The sequence below is a fragment of the Jaculus jaculus genome, chromosome 3 (assembly GCF_020740685.1).
Source record: "Jaculus jaculus isolate mJacJac1 chromosome 3, mJacJac1.mat.Y.cur, whole genome shotgun sequence".
In the NCBI taxonomy this organism is placed as follows: Eukaryota; Metazoa; Chordata; class Mammalia; order Rodentia; family Dipodidae; genus Jaculus; species Jaculus jaculus.
This window is the reverse complement of record NC_059104.1, coordinates 82,333,553-82,353,831: the sequence shown is the minus strand read 5'-3', so window position 1 is coordinate 82,353,831 and position 20,279 is coordinate 82,333,553. Positions and strand designations below refer to the sequence as shown.

Below are 20,279 nucleotides of genomic sequence, written 5' to 3'. Positions count from 1 at the left end.
AAAAACAGCATGGTACTGGCACAAAAACAGACATGTAGATCAGTGGAACAGAATAGAGGACCCAGATGTAAGCCTAAGTAGCTATAGCCACCTGATATTCGATAAAAATGCCAAAAATACTCATTGGAGAAGAGACAGCCTCTTCAGCAAATGGTGTTTTGAAAACTGGATAAATATCTGCAGAAGGATGAAAATAGATTCTTCTCTCTCGCCATGCACAAGAATTAAGTCCAAATGGATTAAAGACCTTAACATCAGACCGGAAACTTTGAAACTGCTAGAGGAAAAAGTAGGGAAACCCTTCAACATATTGGTCTTGGCAAAGACTTTCTGAATACAACCCCAATTGCTCAGGCAATAAAACCACAGATTAACCACTGGGACCTAATGAAATTACAAAGATTTTGCACCGCAAAGGACACTGTGAAAAAAGCAAAGAGGCAACCTACAGAATGCGAAAAAATCTTCGCCAGCTATATATCTGATAGAGGATTAATATCTAGGATATACAAAGAACTCAAAAAGTTAAATAATAAGGAATCAAACAAGCCAATCAAAAAATGGGCTATGGAGCTAAATAGAGAGTTCTCAAAGGAAGAAATACGAATGGCATATAAGCATCTAAAAAAATGTTCTACATCACTAGTCATCAGGGAAATGCAGATTAAAACTACATTGAGATTCCATCTCACTCCTGTCAGATTGGCCACCATCATGAAAACAAATGATCATAAATGTTGACGGGGATGTGGAAAAAAAGGAACCCTTCTGCACTGCTGGTGGGAATGCAATCTGGTCCAGCCATTGTGGAAAACAGTGTGGAGGTTCCTAAAGCAGCTAGAGATTGATCTACCATATGACCCAGCTATAGCACTCCTAGGCATATATCCAAAGGACTCATCTCATTTCCTTAGAAGTACATGCTCAACCATGTTTATTGCTGCTCAATTTATAATAGCTGGGAAATGGAACCAGCCTAGATGTCCCTCAACAGATGAGTGGATAATGAAGATGTGGTACATTTATACAATGGAGTTCTACTCAGCGGTAAAGAAAAATGAAGTTATGAAATTTGCAGAAAAATGGATGGACCTGGAAAGTATTATACTAAGTCAGGTAACCCAGGCCCAGAAAGCCAAGCGCCACATGTTCTCCCTGATATGGGGATCCTAGCTACAGATGACTGGGCTTCTGTGTGACAATGAAAATACTTAGTAGCAGAGGCCAGTAAGTTGAAAAGGAGACATAAAGGGTGGAGAAAGGAAGGGAGGAGGATACTTAAAAGGTTGATATTGTATATATGTAATTACAATGATTGTAATGGGGAGGCAATATGATGGAGAATGGAATTTCAAACGGGAAAGTGTGGGGGTGGGGCGGGAGGGAATTAACCATGGGATATATTTTATAATCATGGAAAATGTTAATAAAAATTAAAAAAAAATTTCAAAACAGATTTGAAAAGAATTAACCTTGGTGCTGTGCCATTATAGAAAGCTAATGAATAATTCTTCCCAAATGGCAATGGTTTGGCCTAAACTGATATCAGGAAAGAGAACAAGTGAACATAAATAATCAGATTCTGGATTTATTTTAAAGATGGAGTGGATGTGAGAACTGACAGGAAAAGGTACCTAGTTGGTCTTGGGTACTGAAAGGCACAGTGTGAAAATAGGAGTGGGAAGAGCAGGTTGGAGCAAAAATTGTTGCAGATGGGCTGAAGATGGCTTAGCAGTTAAGCACTTGCCTGTGAAGCCTAAGGATCACCGTTTTGAGGCTCTATTTCCCAGGACCCATGTAAGCCAGATGCACAAAGGGGCACATACATATGCAGTTTGTTTACAGTGGCTGGAGGCCCTGGTATGCCCATTCTCTCTCTCTCTCCCTCTCTCCTTGTCTATAGCTCTCAAATAAAAAAAAAAAATGTTGCAGGTGTGCTGTCTGAGATGCTTATTAGGCATTCAAGCAAAATGCAGTCATTAGATGGACATAAAGAGAGTGAGAGAGAAAAACAGAGATAGACTCAGACAGAGACATAGATATGAAATTTAAAGAAGCAATCATGAAACTATCTTCTGTATGATATATAGCTAAGGCCAGTATGGATGCAAAGTAATTTTATTTAAATTTTTACAAACAACTATGTCTTTCAGCCTAAATGAATTGGTAATTTAATTTCTAACATATGATTTAGAATATTATCTGTTTTATAACTGAAAGCACTTAAATACCTTTTTTAAAAAAATCAATAAATATTCATGTCTTCCACTGTACAATGGCATGCTGGCCAGGTATAATTATAAACTTTTAAGAACTGAGAAGAACCATAATTGCAAAGAAATCTCTAATTCTGAGAAATTCATAAGACCAAAATTAGAAACAAGAGAATGCATATAATTATAAAAGGTTCCAGTATATGAAAAGGTAACAGAGTCAGTCACTGAATAACCTACTGGTATATATAATAAAGTTGTGTAACATAAGGCTGATGGTATTCTAGACACATATTACTACACCTTCTTGATTTCTCCTCAGAACATCTCATATTGAAACCAAGTGATGCATATGGGATTCATTTTCCATAAACATGTTTAGAATCAAACATGCTAGGATTCATCTATTCTATAAAGAGTATGAACTAAGAGCCACAAACCTTATCTGAACTGCTTGAATAAGACGGAATGTAGGATCATTTCAAGATCTATATTACTGTTTGGCTTTCATTTAGATAGCATTCAATCTGACGACAAAATATAAACCCAGGTCAATGTGGCTGTTCATCTCTTGTGATGCCTGAGGCCCCAGGCTTGGATAATGGGAGGGGGATCCTTACTCCCACATTGGCTCTTTACTCCCTTCCACCTTCCACATGGCAGGGGCTCTTTACACTTCCTTCTCTTAGTCTAATAAATTCTGTCTAAGCCTTAGAAAAGTAAACCCATATACTAGCTAAAGTATTCAGAGAACCCCAAGTAAAAAACTTAGTACAGCCGGATGTGGTGGTGCACGCCTTTAATCCCAGCACTTGGGAGGCAGAGGTAGGAGGATCACTGTGAGTTCGAGGCCACCCTGAGACTATGTACTTAATTCCAAGTCAGCCTGGACCACAGTGAGACCCTACCTCGAAAAACAAAAAACAAAAATTGAATGTTATTTCAATTCTCTCCCTGTACACCTCAACTAAATGAAACTAGTATTCCTCTCATGGATTTGACCAAGGTTGAACAGAAGCAGAACCTAAGCAAGGTAGTGGTACGGAGAGCTCCATCTCCAAAGATAGGGAACAGAAGACAGGATGACAAAAGAATAGATTTCTCCAGAGATACATTAAATAGAGCATGGCCCTAACAGAAGGAAGATTCTGAGGTAAGCTGAAAAGATACATAAACAAGGCAGATTCCCTGTGAACCTTCCCCACACTCCAGAAGCTTCCTGATCTATCCACACTGTCTTATAAAAAAAAAAAAATCTTATTTCATGTGTTCTACATGTAAAGCTCACAAGAGGAGTTGGTATCACATCCTTCTTTCTCTTCTGGTTGGGAAGCAGCAGAAACATAAGAAAAGAAGGGAGCACAAAGAGAAAAGTGAACGAAACTCTTCTAAAATGAAGTCCACAGCCCTGCTTACTAGTGGAAATTCCACCTGATGTGTTCATCAGTAAGGATTAAACACAGTCCTCCAATTAGGAGGAATTGATCCTAATAAGTATTTAACAGTCCTGGACAAGTGAAGCCCAGCCAAGTACTATCCATTCCTAAACCACAGCTTCAGTATGCCCATTGTAAAATCTTTAATCATAAAAGAAGCAGTGAAAGCTTAGTACTATGATACTTTATACCACCTCATTTATTTCACAGATAAAAGGAAAGAAAAGGCCGAGCTGCTTGCCCAAGATCCCAAGCACCCTCCACAGAAAGGAAATTTGATTCTTATTTGCTAACTAAAACAAGTATTTTTTCTATCCCATCATATCATGCTTATCATTACTGGTTCTATTTTTTATTTTAAATTAAGTGTTTGGAAAGTATTCCCAGTCTATTAAAAGATGCCAACATCTTAAATACTTTTCTCACTTGAGGTTTAGATTTGTAGCCACCTATTGTTTTCCTGGCACTCACTAAAACTCATAGTGCTTATTTGCAAAGGAAACCATTCAACTTTACTTTTAAAGGCAAATAAACAAGCAAATAAACTTACCAGAAAACAATGTATCTTAGTTGTAAGCTATGCAAGTTATTTAAATACTTAACAGCCACAAAATGAAAACTAAATTCACTACTGTTTTCTTAATTAGCTCTTCCTGAAACAAAGCTATCATTATAACTGAAATCTGAAGAATATGTACATTAAAGAAAAAAATATTTTTTGATGTTGTAATAGTCAAGTATTATAAATCTCTAATGCAATTTAAACTGTCAGCTTATCTGAAATAGAGTATGCTGCACTTTCATAAAACCTATAGACTCATCTAACTTATGAAGCAGAATTATAAAAAGTAGCACACTGTGACACAGCATCCTTCATGCCTCAAGATTCCTTCTCCAGAGTTTGGGATTACAGAGACTGACAGATGGTGGAGAAGTCCTCTATACACAATGTAGAAATTTTTTCCCTAAAATTGAATAAAATAAAGAATAGCTTTTTTGCCTTAAGAAAACAGTTTTTAAAAAGTAACCATAATGTGCCTATTTTAAAACTGCTTGAGTTTTCACATTAAGCTGCCATCTTCTAAGAGCAAAGTCTTTAGTTTGATGCCATCAATGAGAGTTAAAGACTAATAATAGTTACAACTTAAGAAAGCATCAAGTGGGAGCTCTGTGATCTGCTGGGTTTTGATACAGCAATGAAGACAAGACAGCATAAGTGAGGACACACATTGTGCTGTGTGACAAAATGGGAAAACAACTTTCCTTAACAGATACATGTTAGTGTGGTGCTTAATATTACAATGCTAACTTAGCATTCAGTACTAATCAACAGAAAAGAATAAAAGATTTGACATCAGCCAATAAAAATATCAATACAAAAAAATTACTTCAAAATATCAACTGTCAGTTATATTACTTCAGAATTTAAGAAATTTTCAAACATACCTGTATGCTACCAAATTCAACATTTTCGTAATGGAAATGTGCACATTCAGCCATCTTCGGAAAGTGTCCCTTCGTGAAGGGTAACCTAGAATACATGAAAAAAAAAAAAAACATGAGGTAATATTCTGAACTAGTCAAAGTCACCAAATCTAAGGCAAAATACTAGTGGTTTGTTAGGTCATGCAAGCAAAATTGTTAATGAGCACATGCTCATGGACCACACACATCACACAGACTTTCCAGGTTCATGCTGCACCAAATGAGTATTTACTGTATACAAGTGAGACATACACTCTCCTACTCTGATGAAGCTGATGTTCAGAGAAAAACTGTACTTTTGGGCAATGTTATGGAAACGTGAACAGCCAGCTTCTTCTGATCAGAAGCAGCATTCACAACATAAAGCAAAACAGCCTTTTTTACCTGTGAATGTTGTCACAGCCCATCAGTCCTGGGGGGGTAGACCTGAGTGCAAAATGGACATTTTTATCCTTGTCATTCCTTGACTTACACATGAAGCATCACTCCCTATCTAATCCTTGTTTATGATGTAAAAAGAAGCTTTCCCCACTAAAAAAACACAGGGAAGCTCTGGGTTATTTCCCTTAACTATCACTCTTGACCAATCTACTTCAGGCTTCTCAAAATCAACCCTGAGATCTAGTCATCCCATCAACAACAAAGCGGATTTTTCTTCATGTATGAGAGTACTTCAAGCTATCAAGGAAGGCAGGCTTATCCTGTTAAACAATGTAACTTAACAGACAATTGCATTTCAAGATGAAAAGTAAAATGTAGTTTTAGAAAAGTGGATCACTTATAAGCATATTTTAAGTTGAGTCACAACCAAGTTAAGAGTTTATCTGGTAAGTAACATAACTAAAAATTCTAAGAACTGAGAGAATATACCTACTTTTTCACATGCTTAACCTTCATGCTCGCGGTGCTGCCACATGACTTCAGGGTAAGATCCCCAGGAATCTCTGGAACATCAGCTCCCCTTGCCTTGAAAAAGTTAAACGACAACAAAATTTACAATGACACCTCTACTATTGATTCTTCTTTAAAAAAAAAGTGATAGATAATTGTACCAGTTTTGTTCAACCTGTACCAACATGAATGTTTTGATTTAATAATCTCTCCTTAGGACTGTGAGTTATTTGATGTTTAAATATAAAGAATAAGTAAACAAGTGCTGGAGAGATGCCTTAGTGGTTAAGGCATTTGCCTGCAAAGCCAAAGGATACAGGTTCAATTCCCCAGTACCCACATAACCAGATGCACAAAGTAGCATATACAGCTGGAGTTCAACTGCAGCAACTGAAGGTCCTGGAATACCCATTCTCACTCTCTCTCTCCATTTCTCACAAATAAGTAAAGCAAATAAATAAAAAAGAATAAGTAAACAAAAATATTAACTTAAGCATTTAGATTTATTATATAAGGGTAATCTTCCTGTGAAAATAGGAATTTTCATACTCTTGCAATCAAATTTCAAAATCAACTATGATAATTCTCAGTGCAAACTAAAATTCCCCTGTGTATTTCTCGAATAAAATAATCTTGGTTACAATTATTAGGAAATGTTAAAATAGTAACACGAATATCAAGAGCAGATCACAACATACATTTCTCACTCCAAAATTTGCAAGTGACATATAAAATACTTCCAGCATACTCTTTAATCTGCCATAGTTTTCAAAGTGGTGAATTTTTAATTTAATAGTACATTCCCATTCATATCATTTAAAAAATATAAAGTAAAACTCAAGGTTCCTAATAGGCTGAACAAAATCAAAACTGAGTTTGAGTATCTCTCGTCATCAAGCTTATACTGTAACGATTTAGAACAGAAAACACTGAATTATCACAGTCTGTGCCACAGCATTTAATAGCGAGGAAGAATATGGGACAAACACTGAAATTGAGAGAAAATCACCTTTTACAATTTTTTTTAATATTTTATACCTCCCAAGTACTAAGAACTAACTACAGGTGTGTAACACAAGGCTCAGTTTTATGTGATGCTGGGGATTGTACTCAGAGCTTTGTGCATGTTAGGCTTGTATTCCACCCACTAAACCACATCTCTATTCCAAAAATCATTAAAAAAAAAAAAAAAGCCGGGTGTGGTGGCACACACCTTTAATCCCAGCAATCAAGAGGCAGAGGTAGGAGGATTGCCATGAGTTCAAGGCCACCCTGAAACTACATAGTGAATTTCAAGTCAGCCTGGACTACAGTGAAACCCTACCTCAAAAAAACCAAAGAGAGGGCTGGAGAGATGGCTTAGCAGATAATGTGCTTGCCCACAAAGCCTAATGACCCATGTTTGACTTTTCAGGTCCCATGTAAGCTTGATGCACAGAGTGACAAAGGCGTGCAAGTTCGCACAAGGTGGTGTATGCATCTGGAGTTTTATTGTAGTGTCTGGAGGCCCTAGCATGCCAATTCTTCCTCCCTCCCTCTTCCTACCCCTCTCTAGGGGGAAAAAAAAAAAAGGCTGTTAGGCTTGCCTCAATTTTTTTTTTTTTTTCAACAAAAGAATAACACAGCTCTTAGGTTTCCCTCAGAGGAAACTTCCTAAAGACCTGGGACTCCAGGGCCCTGGTGATACTAGAATTGCAAATCTTGAAAGGACATGGGAGAGCAAAGGCAAGAACCAGATATGGGTCTTGGAAGTTTAAAATTAAGTGACTTTTTCTAAGGCATACAACTACACTCTCTCCATTTTGCCAGTCTGGAAGAGAAAGGACTACTTTTATGTTCCCAGACTCCACAGAATAGCTCAAACCCCAACAAGAGAACTCTCTGGCAAGGAATAGCCATAGAACTACCCACACCAGGCTCAAAGAAAGAGAAGTTCACAATTCTGCAATGGTCCAACTTCAGAACTAACCCTCCAAAGAGAAGTACTCATCACCAGTAAGAGAGGCAGTACCAGCAAAAAGTCACCATTTCGGAAACTGAGGAAGTGCAGAAAAGAGCCAAGTACTTGACCAGCTTGTTTTCAAATATGTCCACCCAGCTCTTTCTCTCTATATACCTGTCCAGTTTTCAACACCTATTGTCATCTTCACAGGCCAGCTTGGTCCCAACCCATTCTATCTAACCCTCTACTGCTTTCTTTGTTTACCCACATATATGACTGTGAGGAGAGGCATACTAGTACTTTGTTTTTGTTTAATGTGCAATGTTCAGCTTTCTTTCTTTTTTTTTTTTCACTTCACTCTTTCCATCTATATCATCCTCTTCCAAAGAACACAGTCTTTTTGGTTTATAGGAACTATGAGCCTTGGCCACCTGAGAAACAGCTATTCCACACTAGCTGTCTGCAGGCCTTCACCTTTAGCTCTTCAGTCTATCCTTAGGGAAAAAAGCCCACAATCCTTCAACCCCAATTTTCTCCCTTTGCCTCTACAGCTCCATTTTCTACTCATGTCCCCTCCTTGACTTTCTCTATGTCAATTTAATACTATTTTGTTATATGAAGATTTTCCTGCTTTATCTTTTTCTCTCTTCACAAACCCACAGTAACTAGTACATTAGAGTATATAATAGAGTCAATGTTCCTTTATGCCCTAAAATTACTCAAGAGATAATTGTTTTACAATATACTCAGTATTTGTGTCCTGGGTCTACCCTGAGGGTTATAGGGAGCACTCGATTGCAGAGGGAGGGCAGGAGAGATGCCCTGAACAACCAGGCTAACAGAAGACAATAATACATCAACCCTACTACAAGCCAGTCCCTCCAAAACAGACGAAACACCTCCACTGTATGAAGGAATGTGACCTGAATTAAAACAAAAAAAATAAATTCAATCAATACTCTAACCTCTGATGTAAAAGTACCAGCACACAATCAAAAAATGGGCTATGGAGCTAAATAGAGAGTTCTCAAAGGAAGAAATACGAATGGCGTATAAGCATCTAAAAAAATGTTCTACATCACTAGTCATCAGGGAAATGCAGATTAAAACTACATTGAGATTCCATCTCACTCCTGTCAGATTGGCCACCATCATGAAAACAAATGATCATAAATGTTGACGGGGATGTGGAAAAAAAGGAACCCTTCTGCACTGCTGGTGGGAATGTAATCTGGTCCAGCCATTGTGGAAAACAGTGTGGAGGTTCCTAAAGCAGCTAGAGATTGATCTACCATATGACCCAGCTATAGCACTCCTAGGCATATATCCAAAGGACTCATCTCATTTCCTTAGAAGTACATGCTCAACCATGTTTATTGCTGCTCAATTTATAATAGCTGGGAAATGGAACCAGCCTAGATGTCCCTCAACAGATGAGTGGATAATGAAGATGTGGTACATTTATACAATGGAGTTCTACTCAGCGGTAAAGAAAAATGAAGTTATGAAATTTGCAGAAAAATGGATGGACCTGGAAAGTATTATCCTAAGTCAGGTAACCCAGGCCCAGAAAGCCAAGCGCCACATGTTCCCTCTCATATGTGGATCCTAGCTACAGATGACTGGGCTTCTGTGTGAGAATGAAAATACTTAGTAGCAGAGGCCAGTAAGTTGAAAAGGAGACATAAAGGGTGGAGAAAGGAAGGGAGGAGGATACTTAATAGGTTGATATTGTATATATGTAATTACAATGATTGTAATGGGGAGGTAATATGATGGAGAATGGAATTTCAAATGGGAAAGTGTGGGGGTGGGGAGGGAGGGAATTACCATGGGATATATTTTATAATCATGGAAAATGTTAATAAAAATTAAAAAAAAATAAAAAGATAAAAGTACCAGCACATAAAAAGACATAATAATAATAATAATAATAATAATAATAATAATAATAATAATTCAAGACAAATGTCCTATCCAAAACCTACCTGGCCAGATGAAATTTCAAACAAAAATATCCAAAAGAATGATGATGAATATGTACAAAGAAATGAAAGAACTCCAGAACTCTGAGAGAACGTAAATAATCAAATGAATGAGCTAAGAAAGATAATGGAAAAGATAACAATGGAATTCAATGAAGACACAGAAATACTGAAGAAGGACTAGAGAGATGGCTTAGTGGTTAAGGCACTTGCCTGATAAGCATAAGGACCCAGGTTCGATTCCATAGTGCCCATTTAAAGATGTACATGGTGGCACATGAGTCTGGAGTTCATCTGCAGTGGCTAGAGGCCCTGGCATATCCATGTTCTATCTCCCTACCCCACCCGCATAAATAAGTTGTGTTTTTTTTTTTAAAGTAATGAAGAAAAACAACCTAAAATAATGCTGGAAATAAAAAAACACATTAGGGAAATAAAAAAGCTCAGTGGAATTATCCTAGCAGTGCAAGTATGATGGTTAATCTTGACTGGTAACCTGATAGAATTTAGACTGTCTAGGAGACAAAACTCTGAATGCAGTGATGGCAGTGACAGAAAGGTTACCTGAGCTGGGAAGAACTATACTAAGGTGGGCAGCACCATCCCCCTGAGCTGGGGCCCCAGACCTAATAAAAAAGAAAGTACCTGAATACCAGCACTGAGCTCTTTACTTCTTGCCTAGAGATAGAACGTAACCAGACCCCAAGATTTAACATCTAAACATAAATAAGTGTAGTTCATTATATTCACATAATGGCCACCTAGGAAGTAAAACACCAGAAAAAAAGTCCAAACTCCAAACTTGGTTCATAAAAAAATATATATATATCAGAAACCTAAAATCAAAACAGAACATCCTTAATGTGATTAAAGAACAACAACAAAAGAATCCAGAAAGAAGCTAAAGGTTTACCATGTACTATAATGAAATACTTAAAACATTTTACCCTGGTTTAAAAAACAAGGAAAGAATCCATGCACACTGTTACTCTTGGAAGCCTAACACAACTGGGAAAGAAAAGAAGTCAAAGTGGGACATGGTGGCACATGCCTTTAATCCCAGCACTCAGGAGGCAGAAGTAGGAGGATCCCCATGAGTTCAAGAACAGCCTAAGGTGAAAGAAAGAAAGAGAGAGAGAGGAAGGGAGGGAGGAAAAAAGCAAACAAGCTAGCTAATAAATCAAAAATCATGCATGTATAAAAACTCATAAAATTAAAAGAACTTAAATCTTTAGGCATAAATTAAACATGCAAAAATTAAGAATATGTGTATACTTTTGGTTGAGAATCTTCTCTTTTCAGATGCCAGTGACCTGGGAGAACTCAGTGCAACAGCACTGAAGGAAGCATCTTATCTCTAGGAGCACATCTGGCAATTAATGTGAAAGATCTCACTGTGGTCAGCACAGCTGGGATCCTACAAAATTAGTAAGTTGAGACATACTTCCTATGGTAATGGTGTTAAAAAGTGAGTACAATGGAAATTGATTAGCTCATAAACATACTGCATTCATGAATGGAATAAATGCCTTCTACCAGGTAAAAGCTCACAAAACATATCATAAATAACAGACCCACCACACAATGAATCTGCCGGCACCTTGATTCTGGACTTCTTAGACCCCTGAAATAGAAGTACTAGTTTCTTTTTCCAAGTTACCTAGGTTAAATTATTTTGTTACAAAAGTACATGGTAAGACAAACATCTACCTTAAAATCAATAAACATTATTCAAAAATTAAAATCTAAATGGGTATATTATATAACACATATTAGTTACTTTTCAATTGCTTTGTCCAAAAAAACAAAACAAAAAAAGCAACTTACAGGTTAGAGAGATGGCACAGCAGTTTAAGGTGCTTGTTTGCAAAGCCTGATGGTCTGGGTTTGATTCCCCAGTACCCACGTAAAGCCGGACGCATTAAGTGGTGCATGTGTGTGAAATTAGTATGCAGTGACAGGAGGCCCTGGTGTGCCCATTTTCTCCCTCTCTCAAAACAAATAAATTCATTTGTTTTAAAAAGTAACTTAAGGGCTGGAGAGATAGCTTAGTAGTTAAGGTGCTTGACTGCAAATCCTAAGGACCCATGTTCAATTCTCCAGATCCCATGTAAGCCAGACACACAAAGGTGAGACAAACACAAGGTTACACATGCCCACTAGGTGGTACAAGTGTCTGGAGTCCGAATGCAGTGGTTGGGGCCCTGGTGCACCAATTCTCTCGTTCTCTGTCTCTTTCTCTCTCTAAAATAATAAAAAAAATAAACATTTTTTAAAATGCAACTTAAGGAAAGAAGGGATTATTAGTTTACATTTTAAAGGGATACAGTGTATGATGGCAGAAAGGTATGATGGCCAGAGCTTGAGGCACATGATCACAACAGAGTCTACACTCAAGAAGTAGAGGGAAAGTCAGGCGTGGTAGCACACACCTTTAATCCCAGCACTTGAGAGGCAGAGGTAGGAGGATCACTGTGAGTTTGAGGCCACCCTGAGACTACAGAGTGAATTCCAGGTCAACCTGGACTAGAGTGAAACCCTACCTTCAAAAACCAAAAAAAAAAAAAAAAAAAAAAAAAAGAAGAAGAAGAAGAAGAAGTAGAGGGAGATAAATGCTGGACTTGGCTAGTTTATTCCTTTTATTCTTTCTGGGACCCCTGCCCATGGAAGGATGTTGCTCACATTCTCCTCTAGGTGGAAACACCCTCATAAAAAAAACCCAGAGGTGGGCTGGAGAGATGGCTTAGCGGTTAAGCGCTTGCCTGTGAAGCCTAAGGACCCCGGTTCGAGGCTCAGTTCCCCAGGTCCCACGTTAGCCAGATGCACAAGGGGGCGCACGCGTCTGGAGTTCCTTCGCAGAGGCTGGAAGCCCTGGCGCGCCCATTCTCTCTCTCTCCCTCTATCTGTCTTTCTCTCTGTGTCTGTGACTCTCAAATAAATAAATAAAAAATTAAAAAAAAAAAAAACACCCAGAGGTGGGCTGGAGAGATGGCTTAGCAGTTAAGCACTTGCCTGTGAAGCCCGAGGACCCCGGTTCAAGGCTCAATTCTCCAGGATCCACGTTAGACAGATGCACAAGGGGGCGCACGCATCTGGAGTTCAGTTTGCAGTGGCTGGAGGCCCTAGAATGCACATTCTCTCTACATATCTGCCTCTTGCTCTCTCTCTGTCGCTCTCAAATAAGTAAAAATAAACAAAAAAAAAAGTTAAAAAAAAAAAAACAGAAGTGTATGTGTTTCCATAGTTATTCTAAGTCCAGACAAGTTGACAATGAAGATTACCATTACAACATATAATTGTATATTCACTCTCTCACTATATATACATATATAGCATTTTGTATATACAATTGTATATATAATCGTATAAGTCTATATACACTAAAAATACCTTTTTTAGTGTAGATGTCAATTCTCTCACTTCCTCAATATATCTACAGATTTATATGTGAATTGGCAAGGTAATTCTAAAAAATTGTAAAGAAACAAAAAATACAAGTGTCAAAACAAGAAAAATAAGCCTACATATCATTCACAATAACTAATAAGTAGATAGATGTTCATCAACAAATGAATGGAAAAAACAAATGTAGTATATATGCACAAGGGGATTTTATTAAGCCAAAAAGTAAAATGAAATCATGACATTTGCAAGAAAATGAATACAACTTGGAGAGCATCACACTGGGTCCCGAAAGGTAAATGCTACATACTTTCTCTCATATGCAGCATTTACATGTATGTTTGTTTGTTTAGGTCATAGAAGTAGAAAGGGAACCTTCGGTGGGGAGGAAAAGCTGTTCAAAAAGTGGAAAGGAAGAGAAAAAAAGGAACATAATAAATATGACATGAAAGCAGAAAGAGGAAGAAGGGAACCATGAGGAAGGGGCCAGGGTGCATAGAATAGGGGAAAGCAATTGAGGAGTGGGATGAAAAAGAAAAAAGTGTGGGGCTGGAGAAATGGCTTAACAGTTAAGGCATTTGCCTGTGAGGCCTAAGTATCCAGATTCGATTCCCCAGTACCCATGTAAGCCAGATGCTCAAGGGAATGCATGCATCTGGAGTTCGTTTGCAGTGGCTGAAGGTCCTAGCAGTCCATTCTCTCTCTCTCTTTCTCTCAAATAAATAAATAACATAAAAAAGAACAAAGTGTATGCTTTATATGCTGACCTAGAAGACATTATATACATAATATCAAGAGTTATTAAAGAACTACAATAACTAAGATACTATGGTATTCACCCAAGTTATTTATTTTTTATTTATTTATTTTTATTATTGATTTATTTATGTATTATTTATTGGACCAATAAACCACAATGAAGAACTCAGACAACAGGTAATAATATGGCTATCTGATTCATAACAAAAGGACCACTATAACTGTAAAGCCAAAGATAGTCATCTTAGTCAAGCTCATTAAATGTCATTATGTTGAATGTTGACTCCAACCTTACACTGCACAAAAAAATCCATTTTAAATAATTCATATCCACAAACCTAGAAAATAAATATTTTTCTAGAAATGCCTTTATAGCATTCATGTAAAGGTTGCTTAAAAGTACACACACAGGGCTGGAGAGATGGCTCAGCAGTAAGGCACTTGCCTGTAAATACTAATGACACAAATTTGATTCTCCAATACCCACATAAGGCCAGATGCACAAAGTGACATGAACATCTGGAGTTCATTTGCAGCAGCTGGGGGCCCTGGTGTCCCTATTCTCTCTCTTTGCTAGATGTGGTAGTGGCACACACTTTTAATTCAAGCTCTGGGATGCTGAGGTAGGAGGACTGCTGTTAGTTTGAAGCCAGCCTAAGACTACATAGTGAATTTCAAGTCAGCCTGGGCTACAGCAAGATCCTACATTGAAAAAAACAAACAAACAAACAAAGAGAAAACACACATAAATAAGAAAACTGAACTTCACTAAAGAAAAGTTCAATAATTTATTAAATAATATCATTAAGAATGTCAAAAAACAAGATCTAAAAGAAAACAGAAACCTTTATCATTTAAAAGACTTGTATCCATAATTTATGAAGTAAAAGTCAACTTTTAAAACTAACAATGTAACAGAAGAACAGAGATAGGCCTGAATATGGATAACACTAAAAGGATATCTGATGAACAACAGAATATGAACAATGTTCAGTATAAAGAACTATCACAGCGCTAGAAAGATAACTTAGCGGTTAAGCGCTTGCCTGTGAAGCCTAAGGACCCCGGTTCTAGGCTCAATTCCCCAGGACCCACATTAGCCAAATGCACAGGGGGCACACACATTTGGAGTTTATTTGCAGTGGCTGGAGGAATTGGCATACCCATTCTTTCTCTCCCCCCCCCCTCCTTCCCTCTCTCTCTCTCTCTCTCTCCCTTCCTCCCTCCCTCCCTCTCTCTTTCCCTCTCCCTCTCCCTCTTTCTCTCTCTGTCTGTTGCTCTCAAGTAAATAAATAAAATATTTTGTTTTAAAAAAAGAACCATCACAGATACAGAAAGACCACATGAGGTTCTATCATGTACACAAAAGAATCCATATGCAAAGACTAAAGACATATTTCACATATGGGAAGAATATTTAGGTCTGGTAGGAAAAGTAGTGACTCCAAAGCAGGGTTCTGAATTTTATGGAACATTCTAAGTATGAATCTGGATACTGGTTGTACAGGAAGAAAACATAAGTAAAATTTCATCAGCATATACACCTAAGATTTGTGACTTCTCCAAATGTTAAGTTATGCTTCAATTAAAGAGTAAATGGGAGGCTGAAGAGATGGCTTAGCTATAAAAGGCACTTGCTTGCAAAGCTTGATGGGCCAGGGTTTGATTCCCCAGTACCCACATAAAGCCAGATGCATGTGCATCTGGAGTTTGTTTGCAGAGGCAAGAGGCCCTGACATGACATGTGCATGCTTTCTATGCCCCACCCCAGCAAATAAATAAAATAAAATAGTAAGTGGGGAAAAAAAAACAAGGCATAAGAATGGAAAATTATAGGCAGCGGGCTGGAGAGATGGCTTAGCGGTTAAGCGCTTGCCTGTGAAGCCTAAGGACGCCAGTTCAAGGCTCGGTTCCCCAGGTCCCACGTTAGCCAGATGCACAAGAGGGCGCACGCGTCTGGAGTTCGTTTGCAGTGGCTGTAAGCCCTGGCGCACCCATTCTCTCTCTCTCCCTCTATCTGTCTTTCTCTCTGTGTCTGTCACTCTCAAATAAATAAATAAATAAATAAAAATTTTTTAAAAAAAGAAAATTATAGGCAAGTCACATGTATTAAATATAAATTTGAAAAATATTTTAGGTAAAATAGCAAACAAGTTCAGTATATTTATAAAAACACAATATTACCAGAGTTAATTTGTTCCAGAAATGCAATGACATAAAATAAAATCACTGTATTGTCTTTCTATTTTAGTTATAGTTAAAATTAAGGGATAAAACATTAATTCTTATAGTCAACAGAAAAACTTATATAATGATATTTGTTATACTATCAGACAATATATCAGAAACCACAATAAGCATATCTATCAAGGATATCCAGCACTGCTTATGTTTCAGGGTTACAGAGTGAAGAGTTATTTACTGTCTGTCAAATAGCACTGATTTGGCAGAAGCACAAAATGCTTGAGATATAAGATAATCTTTGGCAAGGCTATCTCTAGTAGCTAAAGGGTGGAAACAACCAAGATTTCCATAATTAGGAACAGGTGAATATGGTAATGCTACAGCCATATAACTAAAAAGTCATAACTATTAAAACAGGGAAAACTTCTTCTATTTACATTCAATTTAAATGTTTACCTATGGAGAAAAAGATAAAAGGACAAAAGACAGATTATTCAGAATATCTTATTCTGTATTTCCTATCTGGGGACCATGTAAATGTTTAAAGTATTTATAAAATTAAACTAATACAGGAAAAGAAGGCACTTTCTATAAATAAACAGCAAAATACAACAAATGGAGCTACTGAAGTTAGAGGCTTAATTATGTACGTAGACAGAAATTAGCTCAAACAACCAGCCTTGTATTTTGAAACTATTAAAAGTGGAAATTAAAGCAAACAAGCTAAAACCAAGGTCTTTCTTGACCCTGAAACATAAACATAAAATGGGTAAAAAGTAGAAATCCTTACTCATTTCTGTTGTGTATGTGAGTGTGGGGTGGGGAATGCATGTATGTATTTAAATAGGACAGCTAGAATGACAACTGACAAATACAAAAGGCATAATGAATTTTAGTTATAGCAAGGCATGAAATTGAATCTTCTCGCTTAAAATATGTTTTTTAATTATTTTTATTTATTTATTTATTTGAAAATGACAGAGAGAGAAGGAGACACATAGAGGCAGAGAGAGAATGGGCGCGCCAGGGCCTCCAGCCACTGCAAAGGAACTCCAGACGCGTGCATCTGGCTAACGTGGGTACGGGGGAATCAAGCCTCGAACCAGGGTCCTTAGGCTTCACAGGCAAGCGCTTAACTGCTAAGCCATCTCTCCAGCCCAAATATTTTTTTTTTTTTAATTTATTTACAGAGAGAGAGTGGGGGGAGAGTGAAAGAGAATGGACATGCCAAGGCCTATTGCTGCTGTAAACAAACTCCAGATGCATGGGCCACTAGGTAAATCTGGCTTTTCATGGGTACTTGGATATTAAACCTGGGCCCTTGGATATTAAACCTGGGCCTTCAGACTTTGCAAGCAAGCACCTTTAACCAGTGAGCCATCTCTCCAGCCACCAAACTGAGTCTTGTGAAAGACTATCTGTTTATGATGTCTTAATGTAAGTTCCACATTAATACAGTTGAATTGAGAGCTGATTAAATACTGAAGGATGTTAAATAAGTATCAATTACGGTAAGTGAATATGCAATAATAAGAAGTTAACTTATCACAAGACTTTTTTTTGGTTTGTTTTTATTTATTTATTTGAAAGTGACAGAGAGACAGAGAGAGAATGGGCGTTCCAGGGCCTCCAGCCACTGCACATGAACTCCAGATGCATGCGCCCCCTTGTGCATCTGGCTAACGTGGGTCCTGGGGAATCAAGCCTTGAACTGGGGTCTTTAGGCTTCACAGGCAAGCGCTTAACGCTAGGCCATCTCTCCAGCCCACAAGACTTTTATTACTTTCCAACATGTTGTATTTTGTTTGAAGTAGGTTGAAAGCACTTGCTTGCAAAGCCTGTCAGACTAGGTACTCACATAAGCTAGAAGCATAAAGTGGTACATACAGCTAGAGGCCTGGTTATGACTATTCTCTGTATCTTTCACTCTCTCCTAACTAAATAAATTTTTAAAACACTAAAAATAAATAAAAATATGTCACATTTATCAAATTTATGAAGAAAACAGAAAGGGACAATAACACTGAACACTGATATTTAGAATTAATAGGGTGCTAAGACAAACCAAAATGAATATAAAGATTACTAAAAATAAAATTTAAAGCCCTACATTTATGATACATAAGAATGGGGTTGTGGGGTACACTTTGTTTGAAAGTATTCATGTAACAACATTAGAGGCCAACAGTTTACCCCAAGTTTAATACAAGACAAAAGGATATCCCTACAGTAAATATTAATGTTGTCTTTGAAAACAGCAGTGATAACAAGACAAACATTTGGCGCCAGAAAATCATGTAAGGAGTAACTTATCTATTTCTGGAAAACATAATGTGAAGCCAGGCATGGTGGCTCATGCCTTTAATTCCAGCACTCAGGAGGAAGAGGTAGGAGGATCATCATGAGTTCAAGGCCACTCTGAGACTACATAGTGAATCCTAGGTCTGCTTGGGCTAGAGCAAGACCCTACCTCAAAGAACCAAAATAAATAAAAATAATACAAAAAATTTTAAACAGGAATTGAGTCTAAGAAAGAAGTAGCAATTTTCATAGTGTGCTAGTTACAGTATTTGAATTAAACTGAATTTTAATCCTAAAACCTACTGTCTAATATAGAAATATAAGAACTATGCAATGAAAAAATTAAATTTATGAAACAGAACAATGAGAAACAGCTTTTCCTCTACCAAAATGTGAAAGGAAATTAAAATGTATGACTAATAAAAGATGTAGGACAAAAGACACTAAAAACATTACTGATTATATTATAAATTAATAATATTCTCTTGGCATGTAATTTGGGGATCTTCATATGCTTTCAGCAGGTAATTCCCTCTTATAAGATAACAGTAAAACAGAAAAGGCCAAAGTCATATAGTAATATTATACAGATATTCACTAAAATAAGTTTATGATTCCATTAATTAAAGGGCTATATCCTATCTTATGGAGTGTTATATAATCATTAAATATGTTTTTTACTATTTCCATGTTAGCAATACATCAAATACATAAATGAGGGCTGTAGAGATGGCTTGGTGGTTAAGTTGCTTGTCTGCTAAGCCTAAGGACCCAGGTTCCATTCCTCAGTACCCACTTAAGCCAGATCCAGAAGGTGGCACATGCCTCTGAAGTTCAATTGTAGTGTCAAAAGGCCTGGCATGCCCATTCTCTTTCTCTATCTGCCTCTATCTCTCTGTCTGTCAAATAAATCTCTCTCAAATAAGTAAATAAATGAAATATTTTTCAAAAACCACATAAATGACCACTCCCTTCCAATCTCTTGCAATCAGTTTTATAGAGTACTCATGGATTTAATGTTTCTGGCATATCTCTACTTTCTACCATGTACTGTTAACACATACAGAAAACAATACTATCAAGAGTTAAAAAAAATAGTGAGAGCAATGTAACACTGTGGTAGGTAAAATTTTAAAACAAGCTCTCATTATTTAATCAATCTAGGAACAAGTAAGGAGATTCTACAGATGTAATTCAAAGCTCAGACCAATTAATCTTAAAATAGGAAATTTATCAGGGAGAACTAAGCTAATCACATGAAACTGCAGACTTTTCTTAAGCTAGAAACATAGTCAAAGAAAACTGCTGCTGGCTTTGAAGACTGAGGGATAACTTGAGAAGTAACTCATGTGCTCATAGGGACAAAGAAGTCCCCTCCCCACCCACAATGAAAGCAGTAAGGAAACAAGCACCCCAGAGCTACAACCACAAGTAACTTCCTTCTGCCCACCACATAAATAAGGTAGGAACCAGATCCTCCACTGCATCTCCAGATGACAGCTCAACTCAGTGGGCCCTTCTCTATTCCCTGGGAGACCCTGAAGAGAAAGGGCAGTTCCACCTGCCCCTACCACAGAGCTGTAAGATAATAAATGCCAAGTGCTTTCAAGCCCCTGAACTTGTGATAAATTTCTACAGCAAAAGAAAAGTAAGAGCAAGAAGGTGGACAGCTAAGACCTTG

At 37.4% G+C, this 20,279-nt stretch overlaps 1 protein-coding gene across 3 annotated transcripts in view; it reads right to left on the bottom strand.

Moving 5' to 3' along the window:
* The window catches only part of Arhgap32 (Rho GTPase activating protein 32), a 340,655-nt gene that overhangs the window by 181,973 nt on the left and 138,403 nt on the right, over window positions 1-20,279 (bottom strand). For 2 of the 3 annotated variants that reach the window (XM_045146281.1, XM_045146280.1), the window contains exons 3-5: window positions 6,009-6,100; window positions 5,519-5,560; window positions 5,096-5,180 (exon numbers count right to left, since the gene is read on the bottom strand). In XM_045146281.1, coding sequence (XP_045002216.1) covers window positions 5,096-5,180; window positions 5,519-5,560; window positions 6,009-6,100 — 219 coding nt within the window. The remainder of the gene's footprint in view (window positions 1-5,095; window positions 5,181-5,518; window positions 5,561-6,008; window positions 6,101-20,279) is intronic. The other variant, XM_004665482.3, reaches the window with a different exon arrangement.